We start from the raw sequence: 15,050 nt of genomic DNA on the forward strand, positions 1-15,050 counted from the left end.
ATCTTAATGTAGAGTCCAATAAAACACTCACTCACTCTCACTCACACACACACTCACTCGCACACACACACAAAAACACACATTAATATTAAATTACATATACAACAAAAACACAACCAGCAACTAACATTCAATCAATTTATTAAATTGATGAGGGCAGCCTCAAATCATATTGTAGACAATGTTTTGAAACCTAAAAATAGCATTAAACGTTGGCTTCTGGACATGTTTAGTGTAATGTAGGAATTTGAACACTAGAGTGTGTTGACAAGCTTTATTATTGCATAAATATATATCCTGTTCATCTGCATCAGGCACCTCTCAGAAGATCTGCAGACCGCTGGAGTGAAACCTGCACAAGAACATAAACATCTGCAACCACATACACACAATATAATAGTAATACGTAACACAATATAAAGATATTAGTCTACCTTCGCTCAGTCATCATCATCATCATCATCTGGGACGAAGATCTCATGTTCCTCCAGAAGAGCAGCGAAATTTTTACTGATCAGATTACCAACATAGAGGAACGGAATGACCACTATAAACATGCGGGTCAGACCGAACGGGACCTGGAGAAATATTACAGATGTATAGCAAATTATACCTAAATTAATAATAATAATAATAATAATAATTGTGCATATTGAAACCTTCACAATTAATCATTTGGCGTTTAAAATATTTTGTATACAGTACAAGGAAAACAGAGTCGATAAACTGACATATAAATAATTGATTTTTAGAAACAGCCGTACACCAAGTACACTTCCTCGTTTGATAAAATATGTGCCGCTGCAGCAATATGATTGGCCATCAGTCATGTCAGTCAAGCCATTCTTATTTATCATTGGCTAGCAAGAAGCCCTACCCTGGTTCCTACGTATCCTTGGGAGTCTCCAACTATAATGCTTACACATGTATAAACTCACCTTAACTGGTTTAGGAAGGACTCTCCCCGTTGTGGATGTCACGGTGGTTCGGCTGAGAGTCAGTCCTGTCGCATTCACCGATTTTGGACCAGTGTTGCGGCTCAGTGTTGCTGTATTTCTAAAGACAAATGCTCGAGAGAGACGAGCCACCAACGACGCCATGTTTCCGTTTGTGCGCTTCAGAGACACGCCCAGTGGACCCGCCTCCTTTGGATTTATAATTAGGGGGAGGAGTAACTATGCGCTCCGTGTTTACTGAACTCAGCAAAAATAAAATAAATAAAAAATCGACAGAATTGATGTTAATAATGTCAATAAAGCTTAAACGACAACGACTCTATTTATTTTAATGACTAAATGGGATGGAGGGTGATACAGCCATTCATGTATAATTTTTTTCACTAGAGACACACCTGCCAGGTCAAGGTCCTCCTTGGTGTATGATAAAGCTCGAAATGATAAAGCATGATAATATGACAGTTAGTTATATACATGTTAACTATTAAAGTGTACTTGAAAGTGATCATGTAAAATAAAAATAGAATATGAACATTTTAATTAACTGCTGTATGAATCGATTGAGACGACTTTGACATTATAATGTTGTGATTAGATGACTTATTAGAAACTACATAAAATGTAACTTCATTTACAAACAATTATTTTTCCACACTGAATACGTAAACAAAAATGACAGTTGGTTGATTGGTTGAAAAATGTTCAGAGCCAGAACGTAGCAAATAACCCGCCCTCATTTCTTTGATTGACGGCTTTTGTGACCAATCAAAGCTCTCATTGGAGAAGGCAGAGCCAATCGGCGAGTTGCTCGGGCTGGACTGATGGCAAATCCAAAGAACTGGCAAAAATCAAAAATGGCGCCCAGCTCGAAATCTGAGAAAGATGACAACAAACAAAAACACCAGAGAAAACACAAAGATCACATCATCAAACTCCTCACGCGAGGACGGGTAGGTAGAGAGAGGAAAGTTGGTCCAAATGTCGCATTTGTTGCGTGAAATGTTTCAACAGCATAACGTAAATAATAATGTGTATGTTATTAGCATGTTTAGCTGTAGCCTCATTCAACGTCTTTATGTGTCTATCAGAGTTCATTATTTGTGTATGTGAAGATATTAATGGGGACATCTACAAAAAAGCAATAAAAACATTCCTTTGCAGCAGTACGTGGTTCTTTGGGGCAGTTATAACAACAAACAAAATGGTCATGTTTATATGAATCTGTCATGATTGAGATGTCCATCAATTATCATAACATAAGTAATTTATTATTCATTGTTTTGCACTGACATCTATCATTAACACTGACATAGCAGTCTCTGTCCTCAACCCCATCTCATTTAATGAAAAATGTCATTTTTTTAACATAAATTAATGGTAGAAATGCCTCAGCCAGGTTGAGTTCAGTGCAAAGATGATTTGAACAGGTTATCATAACTATCATGGTCTTGATATTTAGCAATAACACCCTTGATTAAGTAGCTTTGTCAGTCTAAAAGCTCATTTAACTGTAGTTATGGCTCATGTGTCTCTGTAACTGTATTAAAGTCTCTGTCTGTCTGTCTGTCTGCTAGCTTAATGGGCAGCTCTCTCAGCGGCTCTTCCGAAAACTCCCTCCTCGTGTCTGTGTCCCGCTGAAGACCATCGTCAGTGAGGAGTTCCTCAGAGCAGGGTGAGGAGAACATGCGATCTGTGTCGGAGCGATGTGAATGCTGTGTCTGATCCGTCTCTCTGCTATCACAGGCACATCTTCCTGGGCTTCACCAAATGCGGGCGGTACGTGCTGTCCTACACCAGTGACTGTGGAGAGGACGATGACTTCTCCTTCTACACGTATCACCTGTACTGGTGGGAGTTTAACCTGCACAGTCGCCTCAAACAGGTAAAACCACCGCTCGCTGAGTCTGTCAGAGCTTTAAAGTCACCATGAAATCAAAATTGACAATTCTTATATTTTTAATGGAATATCATAGTATTCATTACAAATGATTTTTTCAGTTCCCTCGCAATCTTCAATCAAAATAACTTACTTGACGTGTTTACTGGCATGTTTACTCAAATGAGAATCCCCCAATAGCAAACCACAACCATCCTATCAATTCCCTATCGATAAAATCAAGTCCCACCCTACATTTGTTCTTGTTCCTGAAACTGTGAAACATATACTTTGTGAAAAATATACTTCACAATAGTGACGAAAAGACTACCGCAACTTCTGTTTTATGCCGACCGTGGTCAAAATGTACATTTATACAAACTTTGTGACTTGTGTGGCATTTGCTATATGAACACAAAAAAATCGTAGACCAAATGTGTATATATGTATATATGTAAGGCTGAAATCCCCTCAAAAACATTAAAGAATACATTTTATTTAATATAGCACATTATTTAGTTAATTTTTTGGTCTGTTTTGACTGCAGAGGATCACAAGTGCTGACTAAGTGAGGGTTTAACTATTTGAACAGTCAGTAGTTGTGACGTCTTCACATCTAGAGCGACGTGACACATCAGTTTGTTTCTCTTTGCAGGTGCATCATGTGCGTTTGTTTGCGGGTGAGGACATCTACACCGATCTCTACCTGACCGTCTGCGAGTGGCACAATGATCATTCCAAGCTGGTCGTCTTCGGCTTTAAGTAAGAGTCTGTCTTCCTCCTCTGTGCTGGGTCAGTGGCTGGGTTGTTTTAGGAAGAATTTAGTTTAACTAAAGCTAAAGCCATAAAATGTATATAATTAACATATATATAATGTATATAATTTTATAAATAAAACAATTATTAACTGAAATAAATTATTAAATTTTTTTTTATTTCAGCTAGGCCTAGTTGCCAAAGCAACATTTCTCATTTTCATTTAGTTTAACTTGATGTAGTTCAATAACTAAAACTGAAATAAAAATTATTAAAACCTATATAGACATTTAAAAAAGCGGTCTTTCTTTCTTTCTTTCTTTCTTTCTTTCTTTCTTTCTTTCTACGTACATCTTATGCTTTATCCTGTTTTCCCGTATGTGGCTGAGATCAGGGGAAGGAGATCAATCTGCAAATAACACAAAAAGGAATAAAAATATGCAACATAATTTAAAGTGCCCTGTTATGCTTTTTCTCACACTCCTTTCATGCAGTGTGTAATAAAGCTGTTTGTGAATGTAAAAGGTCTGCAAAGTTTTAAAGATAAAAGTGCACAACAAATAAAGTTATTGTCTAATTAAACTAAAATCTGAAAATTCTGAACTGCTAAAACGAGTCATCAGCGATGCCAATACGTAACAGTGTAACACATTTGCTTAATGCCAGCCTATCGTCTTCATCGGCTGGCCTCAAACGAAGCCTACTCTGGCCCTCAAACACTGTAGAAGTAGCTGAGACTGGAAGAGTTCGGTTCGTGGTTCGTGTCGAGAGATGCTGTTTTCAGTTCTGCAAATCCACTTTTCATGCTCTTGACTCGGGTTCAAATTGATACATTAAAACCGACACCATTGTTACTGTTTGTATCACTGTTTATAAAGGGCTGAGGAAGATCTGGAGCTGCAATTGAGATATGGTAACGATAGTTTCATTAAAGAAACACTCTGTAATCGGTCGACCAATCACAACAGACTGGTTCATTTGGCCAATCAGAGCAGAGTAGACCAATCACAACAGACTGGGTCATTTGACCAATCAGAGCAGAGAAGACCAATCACAACAGACTGGGTCGTCTGACCAATCAGAGCAGAGTAGACCAATCACAACAGACTGGGCCGTCTGACCAATCAGAGCAGAGTAGACCAATCACAACAGACTGGGTCATTTGACCAATCAGAGCAGAGAAGACCAATCACAACAGACTGGGCCATCTGACCAATCAGAGCAGAGTAGACCAATCACAACAGACTGGGTCATCTGACCAATCAGAGCAGAGAAGACCAATCACAACAGACTGGGCCATTTGTTATTTTTTAGCTTGGGTGCATGTAAACCTGTTGTAGGAGACTCCAAAACAAAATTAGGAAACATTAAAATAGCATATTAGGGGCACTTAAACTAAAATTCAAATGAAATGTAGTCAGTGTTTATGTGAACATGTTCTCTCTGTGATCTGTCAGCACACGCAGCTCCAGTTCAGCCCTGATGAACATGATGATGAGTGACGAGAACAACAGAGACATCTACATCACCATCACCTCAATGCCTCCTGCACAGCCGTGCAAACAGTGCTGTCCCACGTCCACCGTGTCCACCATACGCACAGGTACACACACACACACACACACACTCACACACACCGTATTACTGACTGCTGCAAACAGTGCTGTCCCACGTCCACCGTGTCCACCATACGCACAGGTACACACACACACACACACACACACACACACACACACACACCGTATTACTGACTGCTGCAAACAGTGCTGTCCCACGTCCACCGTGTCCACCATACGCACAGGTACACACACACACACACACACACACACCGTATTACTGACTGCTGCAAACAGTGCTGTCCCACATCCACCGTGTCCACCATACGCACACACCCCTTAATACAATCGTATTAAGCGATTAAACAGCTCTCTCCGGTCTCCGCCTCAGGTGGCGAGTGTCTGCAGCACGGTTACGTTCTGAACGCTCGCTATCAAGTGGTTTATCCGTTCCCGACGTTCCAGCCGGCGCTGCAGCTGAAGAAGGACCAGGTGATTCTGCTCAACACCAGCTACTCTCTGGTGGCCTGCGCCATCTCCCTCTGCCCAGGTACACACACATCACCCTCTGCCCAGGTACACACACATCTCCCTCTGCCCAGGTACACACACATCACCCTCTGCCCAGGTACACACACATCTCCCTCTGCCCAGGTACACACACATCTCCCTCTGCCCAGGTACACACACATCACCCTCTGCCCAGGTACACACACATCTCCCTCTGCCCAGGTACACACACATCTCCCTCTGCCCAGGTACACACACATCTCCCTCTGCCCAGGTACACACACATCTCCCTCTGCCCAGGTACACACACATCTCCCTCTGCCCAGGTACACACACATCACCCTCTGCCCAGGTACACACACATCTCCCTCTGCCCCTCTGCCCAGGTACACACACATCTCCCTCTGCCCAGGTACACACACATCACCCTCTGCCCAGGTACACACACATCTCCCTCTGCCCCTCTGCCCAGGTACACACACATCTCCCTCTGCCCAGGTACACACACATCACCCTCTGCCCAGGTACACACACATCACCCTCTGCCCAGGTACACACACATCTCCCTCTGCCCAGGTACACACACATCTCCCTCTGCCCCTCTGCCCAGGTACACACACATCACCCTCTGCCCAGGTACACACACATCTCCCTCTGCCCAGGTACACACACATCTCCCTCTGCCCCTCTGCCCAGGTACACACACATCTCCCTCTGCCCAGGTACACACACATCTCCCTCTGCCCAGGTACACACACATCTCCCTCTGCCCCTCTGCCCAGGTACACACACATCTCCCTCTGCCCAGGTACACACACATCTCCCTCTGCCCAGGTACACACACATCTCCCTCTGCCCAGGTACACACACATCACCCTCTGCCCAGGTACACACACATCACCCTCTGCCCAGGTACACACACATCACCCTCTGCCCAGGTACACACACATCACCCTCTGCCCAGGTACACACACATCTCCCTCTGCCCAGGTACACACACATCTCCCTCTGCCCCTCTGCCCAGGTACACACACATCTCCCTCTATCTCCCTCTGCCCAGGTACACACACATCACCCTCTGCCCAGGTACACACACATCACCCTCTGCCCAGGTACACATCTCCCTCTGCCCAGGTACACACACATCTCCCTCTGCCCAGGTACACACACATCTCCCTCTGCCCAGGTACACACACATCTCCCTCTGCCCAGGTACACGCACATCACCCTCTGCCCAGGTACACACACATCTCCCTCTGCCCAGGTACACACACATCTCCCTCTGCCCAGGTACACGCACATCACCCTCTGCCCAGGTACACACACATCTCCCTCTGCCCAGGTACACGCACATCGTCTGTGCACGTCAGAGTGTGTTGGTCTGTTGATGTGCACGAGTGTGTGCGTATGTGTGCTCTCTCAGGTGTCAGTAGAAAGTATGATTCGTTTAGGAAATTGTTTTTGTTTGGACAGTTCGTTTGAATTAAATGGTCAAAGGAATGATTCACTGATTCATTTGAATCGTCACTCAGTAGTTTACATCAAACTGATAATAACTCATGAATTGACTTTTTCATTTAAAGAACTGACTCACAAAGTGTCATTTGTAAGAATAAATAAATAATACTAAAATATTTTTATTTAATATTTTTATATCGCTTATTTATTTATTCATTTATTTTTATAAATAATTTCCAATGTAAATTATGCTATTTAACACTATTTTCAATTAATTTGTGTACTCTACAGTTCAGACGTTTGGGGTCTTTTAAAAAAAAGAAAAGAAATTAATACTTTTATTCAGGAAGAATACATTAAATTAATCATAAGAAGCAATAAAGACATTTATAATGTGACAAGATTTCTATTTCAAATAAATGCTGTTCTTTAGAACTTTCTATTCATCAAAGATTTTTTTTAATCATGGTTTCCTGATATTATCAAATGTTTTCAACATTGTAATAAATTACATTTTACACTATATTCACATAGAAAACAGCTGTTTTAAATTGTAGTAATATTTCACAATATTACAGTTATGTATTCTCTATGTCAGTTAGATGCATTAATCTCTCTCTGTGTCTCTGTAGGAGACGGGCAGCAGGATTGTCAAAACAATCAGATTCTGTACCGAAAGAGAGAAACGTCGTCCTCCTCTCCTCCTCCTCCTCCTCCTGCTGGACCTTCATCACCATCCTCATCCTCGTCGACCTCATCTGAGGGGTCACCTGACCTCAGCCAGTTAAAGCCCCATTTCACCCCGCTCTCCCCCGGCCAATCACAGGCTGCTGTGCGGGCCAGAGAGTTTGCTGCTGACATTTTCCGCCGAGCTCAGGCCGGAACGAGGGAACACGACAGGTGCAAAGCCAAAGAGAAAGAAGAGACTGACCCCCAGCGATCCCACAGCGAGGAAGACCGAACGAGAGAGAGACGTGAACGAGACGCTGAGGTCCCGGGACCCTCGTCTTCCTCCTCTCCGCCCGCAGAGGCAGAGGAGAGCGCTGTGTGTAACACAGTCATGTCTCCGGGATCCCTCTCCTCCGTCTCCTCTCTGTCTCCACACGCTCACGAACCTTCATCCTCCTCTTCCTCCTCAGAACCTGCTTACGTCAACTACACCACTCTCAGATACAGACTCCCACAGGCCCGAGCGGCGGAGCAGCCCAGCGGTACGACATCTATCTATCTATCTATCTATCTATCTATCTGTCTGTCTGTCTATCGTTCTATTTATCTATCTATCTATCTATCTATCTATCTATCTATCTATCTATCTATCTATCTATCTATCTATCTATCTATCTATCTATCTGTCTGTCTGTCTGTCTATCGTTCTATCTATCTATCTGTCTATCTATCTATCTATCTATCCATCTATCTGTGTCTATCGTTCTATTTATCTATCTATCGTTCTATCTATCTATCTGTCTATCGTTCTATCTATCTCTGTCTGTCTCTCTCTCATCCATCTATCGTTTTATGATTCTATCTATTGTTCTATTGTTCTATCGTTCTGTTTATCTATCTATCTATCTATCTATCTATCTATCTATCAATCTATCTATCTATCTATCTATCTATCTATCTATCTGTCTATCGTTCTGTCTGTCTGTCTGTCTATCGTTCGTTCGTTATTTTCTTAATTTTCTTTTTTCTAACTAATATTTCTTTTTCAAACTAATCTTGCTTTCTTTCTAACTGATCTTTCTATTCTTTCTTTCGAACTAATCAATAATTCTTTCTTTACATCTATCCTTCTATCTATCTTTCGTTCTATTGTTCGTTCTAACTTTAATTCTATCGTTCTATCTATCTATCGTTCGTTCTATCATTCTATCTATTGTTCTATCGTATCTTTTTCTAACTAATCTTTTTTTTCTAACTAATCTTTCGTTCTTTCTTAGAAATTTTTCTTTCTAACTAATCTTCTTTTTCTCTTTCTTTCTAGCTAATCTTTCTTTCAATCTGTCTTTCCAACTAATATTTATTTTTTCTAACTAATATTTATTTTTTTCTAACTAATCTTTCTTTCGAACTAATCAATCATTCATTCTTTCTATCTAGCCTTCTATCTGGCCTTCTATCTATCTATCTATCTATCTATCTATCTATCTATCTATCTATCTATCTATCTATCTATCTATCTATCTATCTATTCAAAATTCTGCCTTTTAAAACTTCTACTTAACTAAAACTATTTCAAACTTAAAACCTTCAAACTTCAATTATAAAGCTACTTAAAACGTAAAACCGTCTGACATAAAGCTATTAAGTCTACTTCAAACTTTGTGGTCCGGCTTTCTTAAGCCAACTTAAAGTTTGTCTCGACAAACTTTTTTCTTCTTCTAGTGGTACTACATTTACATATAAAAATGTGTATGTTGAATGATACTTTGTCATAATGACAATCTGTCAGTAATGATAACCATACATCACTAAAAGTAAAAACATAACTTGCAGTTTAGTGAGTCAGATGTTGATTCAGAAACCACTAGGATATGTTCAGTTCAGAGAATGATTCATCAGACTGATTCAAATCTGTTACTTGTCTTTTTAAAAGGTCTAACAAATACTGCCTTGGAAGAGTTATTTGTTCGTGAATCAGTCTCTGCTCATTCTGTATGTTTTTGACTCCCTAAAACGAACCAGTTTGAATCATTTGATTGTGAATCAGTCTGCAGTGGTCGTACTGTATTTAATTTTGATTCACTTGAAGTAATGTATTCATAAACCAGGCTACACCAGTTGTGCCTTATGTTTTTGATTCAATAACAGAACTGATTCATTAAAAAAAGTTATTTGTGAATCAAACTACACCGGTTGCTCTGTATGCCTATGATTCACTTAAAGGACAACTGAGTCACGAGTCATTTGTTCGTGAATCAGTCTACTCTGCTCGTTCTGCCTGTTTTTGATTCACTTAATAGAACTGGTTCATAAGAGATGTGATTATTTATTTGACAATGTCCATTTAGTATAAAGTGTGTAGAATTTTCTCCTTTCTTTTAGTGTACACACCAGAACTAGTATATAATCTATAGTGTGTGTGTCTGTTGTCTTCAGGAGAGGAGGAAGATAAAGTGCAGCTTCCGTTCACTGTGACGGATCTGAAGGGGCGAAACCTACAGCTGGTGACGGGACAGTACAGCGGTCAGGTGTGTGTCAGAGACGTTATCATGAGACTGCACAATGCAAACTCTGCAGGATGTTGTGTGTGAACTCTGGTGTGTCTCTCAGTGTGTGTGTATCGAGCAGCTGACGCTGGATTTCGAGTATCTCATCAACGAGGTCATCAGGAATGATGCTGTCTGGGGCTCGCAGTTCTGTTCCTTCAGTGACTATGACGTCGTCATCCTCGAGGTGACGTTGTTTGTTTAGGAGGAACTGCTGTTTTGTGTTTTATTTTGGTACATATCTTTATGAGCACAATTTATTCATATCATACATTTAAGCTAATGAATATTTTAACGATCCACACAAATACTTTCACGATTAAAGTTTGAATTGAACATTTTTTTGTTTCGGTTCTGGCTCGGCACATCAGTGTTTTTTGTAACTCTAGAGGTTAAGAAAAAATAAATAAAAATTAGTTTTACTTAAAAGCAAAAAATCCACTTGGACACATTCCTAGGTTATTGTATAATGTAAATATAAATATAAATTAGCACTGGCAGCTCATATGGTTGTGAAAGCTCACATCTCAGATCAATTTTCCTATGGATAAAATGAGTGGAGTTTTTACTTGCGGATCCCAGCTGTTACTGTTCTAATTAGTATGTGTTCTGTTGTTGCTATGGTGACAGGTTTGCCCGGAGACCAACAAAGTGGTGATCAACATCGGCCTGTTGCTACTGGCCTTCTCTAATTGTGAGGATGAGCACTGCAGGTACACACACACACACACACACACACACACACACACACTCACATACACATATACACACACACACACACACACACACACACACTCTCGCACACACTCTCACTCTCACACATACACTCTCTCTCTCTCTCTCATATACAAACACATACTCTCTCTCACTCACACACACACATACACAAACTCACATACACTCTCACACACTCTCTCTCTCACACACATACACAAACTCACACACACTCTCTCTCATACTCATACACAAACACGCACTCTCACACACTCTCTCACACACACATACACAAACTCACACACACACAAACACTCTTACACAAACACACACTCTCTCTCTCACACACACACACACACACACACACACACACATACACAAACTCACACACTCTCTATCTCTCTCTCTCTCTCTCTCTCTCTCACACACACAAACACTCTTACACATACACACACTCTCTCTCTCTCTCACACACATACACAAACTCACACACTCTCTCACACTCTCTCTCACACACACACTCATACACAAACATGCTCTCTCTCTCTCACACACACACAAACTCACACACACACTATCTCTTTCACTCACACACACACGCACTCTCTCTCTCTCTCTCACTCACACATACACAAACACATGCACTCTCTCTCTCTCTCTCTCTCGCTCTCTCTCTCACACACACACACACACACACACACACACTCTCTCACACACATACACAAACTCACACACACTCTCTCACACACATACACAAACTCACACATACACAAACTCACACACACACACACACACACACACACACACACACACACACACACACACACACACACTCACACACACACACACACACACACACTCACTCACTCTCTCTCTCTCTCACTCACTCGCACACACATTGGTACACCTGTCATTATGAGTAAATGCCATAGGTGTAATGGTTTAAATACTGAGCTGATGATATTTTCTGACCCGACCCTAAAAATAACCCTCAGAAAACCGTCTGCATTTGGCCTGAAACCTGAACACACACTACATTCTGTCCTCGTAATGTAGGCCAAACCAGTACACACAAACACTTTAACCTGTCTACACACACACACACACGCAAAATGAAATGCTCATTAACACCTTGTATTCTGTCTTTGTTTGCAGACCAAAGTCTTATCACTCCAGTCTGCAGGTCAGTTGGGACCTAAACACGGGAGCTTGTCGCACAGTCGGTGTGGGCGACCTCACTGAGGTCAAAGGTCAGACCAGGTAACGCCCTTCAGATGCTCTCTCTGAGTCGACAGATGTGTGTGTGTGTCAGTCCCTTCACTCAGATGTGCTCGTGTGCTTGTGTCTCAGTGGGAGTGTGTGGAGCTCCTACAGGAAGTCGTGTGTGAACACCGTGATGCGGTGGCTCGTCCCCGAGAGCAGCTCGCGCTACATCAACCGCATGACCAACGAGGCCATGCATAAAGGTGTGCTTTACACACACGCTTACATCAATACACCAATGTTTGGACATAAGAGTTTAAAACTGTAATATTGTGAAATATTACGTAAGGGATAATGTATATCGAGGCGGTTGTTTTAGCGAATACAACCCCGACAGGCTTGGGTCTTGAATCAGTCTAAAGGGGTTGTATTCGCTATAACAACCACCTCGCTATACATTATCCCGCTTATTACATGGCTACCCATCAAATAAATCAATAATTTGACACAAAATATTGATTTAAAAAGGAGTTTATTGATTTAAAAACTATTGTATTGCTTCCGCCAAAGAAAATAGTCTGTTCCGTCTCTATGGTTAGAATCCTGCGTCCATAGCAACGCTCTGTTTTTCATGGCAACGGTGTGTTATAGTTCGCAGCGGTCTGTTATCAAGAAACAACAGACCGCATTCTGCATTAGAATTCAACCAAGCCATGTAATAATACCATTTAAAAATGACTGTTTTCTATGGGAATATCTGTTCAAATGTAATTTATTCCTGTGATCAAAGCTGAATTTTCAGCATCATTACTGCAGTCTTCAGTGTCACATGATCCTTCAGAAATCACTCTAATATGATGATTTGATGCTCAGGAAACATTGTTTTGGTTGTTCTGACTATTATCTATGTTGAAAACAATATGAAAATATGAAAAACTTCATATTTTGGTTGAAACCTTATATTTTATATGCATTGAAACATATTTTTCAGGATTCTATGATGAATTGAAAATGTTGTGTTGTTCAAAAGAACAGCATTTATTTAAAATAGAAATTATTTGTAACATTATAAATGTCTTTACTGTCACTTTTGATTAATTGAATGCATTCTTGCTGAAGTAGTATTAATACATTTTTCTTTCTATTTTGAACAGTAGTGTATATGTTTTTCCCATGATTGGCAGGCGTCCTCTAAGCCTCACAAAATGAACAGATTTATATATTCTGGAGATTTTATGGTATCTTAACTTTAAAAATGGAAGCCACATGTTTTTTCCTTTAAGTAAAAATAATAAAAAGGTAATTTTGACATTAAAAAAAGAAATTGTCACATTGTGAGATATAGTAAAGGGAGATAAGTTACGTTGAGGAAAAAACAGGACTCCATATTTAAAATGCATTTGATTATTTAAAATAATTTATTTACTTTTAAATTATATTTTTGCCATTTTTATTGTAGGTATTTGTCATTAAAACTTTATTTGATAACTAATAAATTAACTAATTTACTTGACTTTAATTAAATAATAACACTTTATTTGTTACTTCTAAAAAGTAATCGGATTAAATAATTATGAAAGCTCAGAATTATTTTCCTCAGAATTGTATGATATAAACACGCAATTGTGAGTTATAAAATCAGAATTGTGAGATATAAACACGTGTTACTTGAAACATGTTACCCACAATCCTTTGTGTGAGTGTTTTTCGATGTTGATGACAACAAGTTGTTGATGTTTCTGGTCATTGCAGGTTCTTCTCTTCAGGTGTTGGCTGATAATGACAGAAGCACGTGGATCGTCCTGTGAGAGAGACCACACACGCACACACACACACACACACACACACACACACTGCTCCTTCGGTGCTGCTCTACAGTCCAAACGCACTCGCTCTCAGTGTTTCCATCATGTGGGAGTGGATTATTCAGGGGCCTGCAGATAAAGACTCGTTTGGGCCAAACTAACTTCACATCAGACCTGTGACTTTATGAAACACGCCATCAGTCTCCATTCAGACGCAAAACACTGCTGAAGAACTAATGTCTGTCTCTGTTAAACCTGCACACTTTGCCCACACACACTTGTTCTGATGTTTGATGTTGTGTTTGGAAAGTGCACCAGGACGTTTTGGTGGGCGGAAAGATACAGCAGAGAAGAGAAGCTGCTTTATTTTTTTTGTTTTGTTTGTTTCAGGATGCAGTTGTTTACATCGTTTAGACACCGTGTCATCAGCCAATCAGAAGCTGTCGAACCCTCCTACACTTTTTTTTAATAGTGGTCGTGGCCTCACAGCTGGACTGGATGAGAATATTGTTTTTACACAACATTGTTTTACTTTATTTTTGATAAAATTAAATATTCCTTGAATACTTCATGGGGTTTTATGACTTTCATTGCATCAAACTAAGCAGTGCTATTTTAATATTATTTATATACTATATATAATATTTATTAGTATTTTGAATTAGCTTTTCAGCTTTCAAGATTATTTTTTATAACTTTTGTCTTTTTATTTAGATTAGTTTTAATTAATATTTCTATGTAGCTTAATTTCCGGTTTAGTCATTTTGGTACTAACTTTTTTATCTAATATTTCATTTTTTTTATATATAGTTTAGGTAACAATAACTAAAATAAATGTTTGTAACAAATACATCACATCTCAATGCAAGAATTTTCTTAAAAGCTTTTTTTTTTTTTTAAAGGGACACTGAACTTTGAGGCACAATAATACAGATTTTTACATCAATTTCTGCTACAGTTACACTTCAAATAAGGCCATTATGGTTTCAACAGTACATGAT

General features: G+C 40.0%; 2 protein-coding genes across 3 annotated transcripts; one reads left to right on the forward strand and one right to left on the reverse strand.

Annotated features, from left to right (window-relative positions):
* Positions 1-124: 124 nt before the first annotated feature.
* Positions 125-1,130, reverse strand: smdt1b (single-pass membrane protein with aspartate-rich tail 1b). Its single transcript, XM_082163447.1, has 3 exons — positions 939-1,130; positions 435-578; positions 125-352 (listed from the first exon to the last, which is right to left on the reverse strand). Exons 1-2 carry the CDS (start codon positions 1,098-1,100, stop codon positions 441-443), a joined length of 300 nt encoding a protein of 99 aa, XP_082019573.1. The 5' UTR covers positions 1,101-1,130; the 3' UTR covers positions 125-352; positions 435-440.
* A 630-nt stretch (positions 1,131-1,760) lies between these two features.
* Positions 1,761-14,618, forward strand: dcaf15 (DDB1 and CUL4 associated factor 15). 2 transcript variants are annotated; one of them, XM_082164487.1, is made up of 13 exons: positions 1,761-1,906; positions 2,531-2,628; positions 2,700-2,838; positions 3,488-3,594; positions 5,046-5,191; positions 5,536-5,694; positions 7,745-8,323; positions 10,218-10,309; positions 10,392-10,514; positions 10,958-11,040; positions 12,197-12,301; positions 12,392-12,507; positions 13,997-14,618. In XM_082164487.1, the coding sequence occupies exons 1-13, from the start codon at positions 1,778-1,780 to the stop codon at positions 14,050-14,052; spliced, it is 1,932 nt and encodes a 643-aa protein (XP_082020613.1). In that variant the 5' UTR covers positions 1,761-1,777; the 3' UTR covers positions 14,053-14,618. The 2 variants fall into 2 exon arrangements, with proteins under 2 accessions (XP_082020613.1, XP_082020612.1); XM_082164486.1 differs by lacking the exon at positions 13,997-14,618 and having other exon boundaries at positions 12,392-12,576.
* The last annotated feature ends 432 nt before the right edge of the window (positions 14,619-15,050 follow it).

The sequence above is a fragment of the Leuciscus leuciscus genome (genome assembly GCF_965113295.1).
Source record: "Leuciscus leuciscus genome assembly, chromosome: 3".
Lineage (NCBI taxonomy): Eukaryota > Metazoa > Chordata > Actinopteri > Cypriniformes > Leuciscidae > Leuciscus > Leuciscus leuciscus.

Coding starts and splice junctions, on each gene's coding strand:
- dcaf15 (XM_082164486.1), top strand. CDS start 1,778: ATGGCAAATCCAAAGAACTGGCAAAAATCAAAAATGGCGCCCAGCTCG. Junction 5,192..5,535: donor CGTGTCCACCATACGCACAG/GTACACACACAC, acceptor TCTCCGCCTCAG/GTGGCGAGTGTCTGCAGCAC. Junction 5,695..7,744: donor CGCCATCTCCCTCTGCCCAG/GTACACACACAT, acceptor GTGTCTCTGTAG/GAGACGGGCAGCAGGATTGT.
- smdt1b (XM_082163447.1), bottom strand. CDS start 1,100: ATGGCGTCGTTGGTGGCTCGTCTCTCTCGAGCATTTGTCTTTAGAAAT. Junction 579..938: donor TCCTTCCTAAACCAGTTAAG/GTGAGTTTATAC, acceptor ATATTTCTCCAG/GTCCCGTTCGGTCTGACCCG.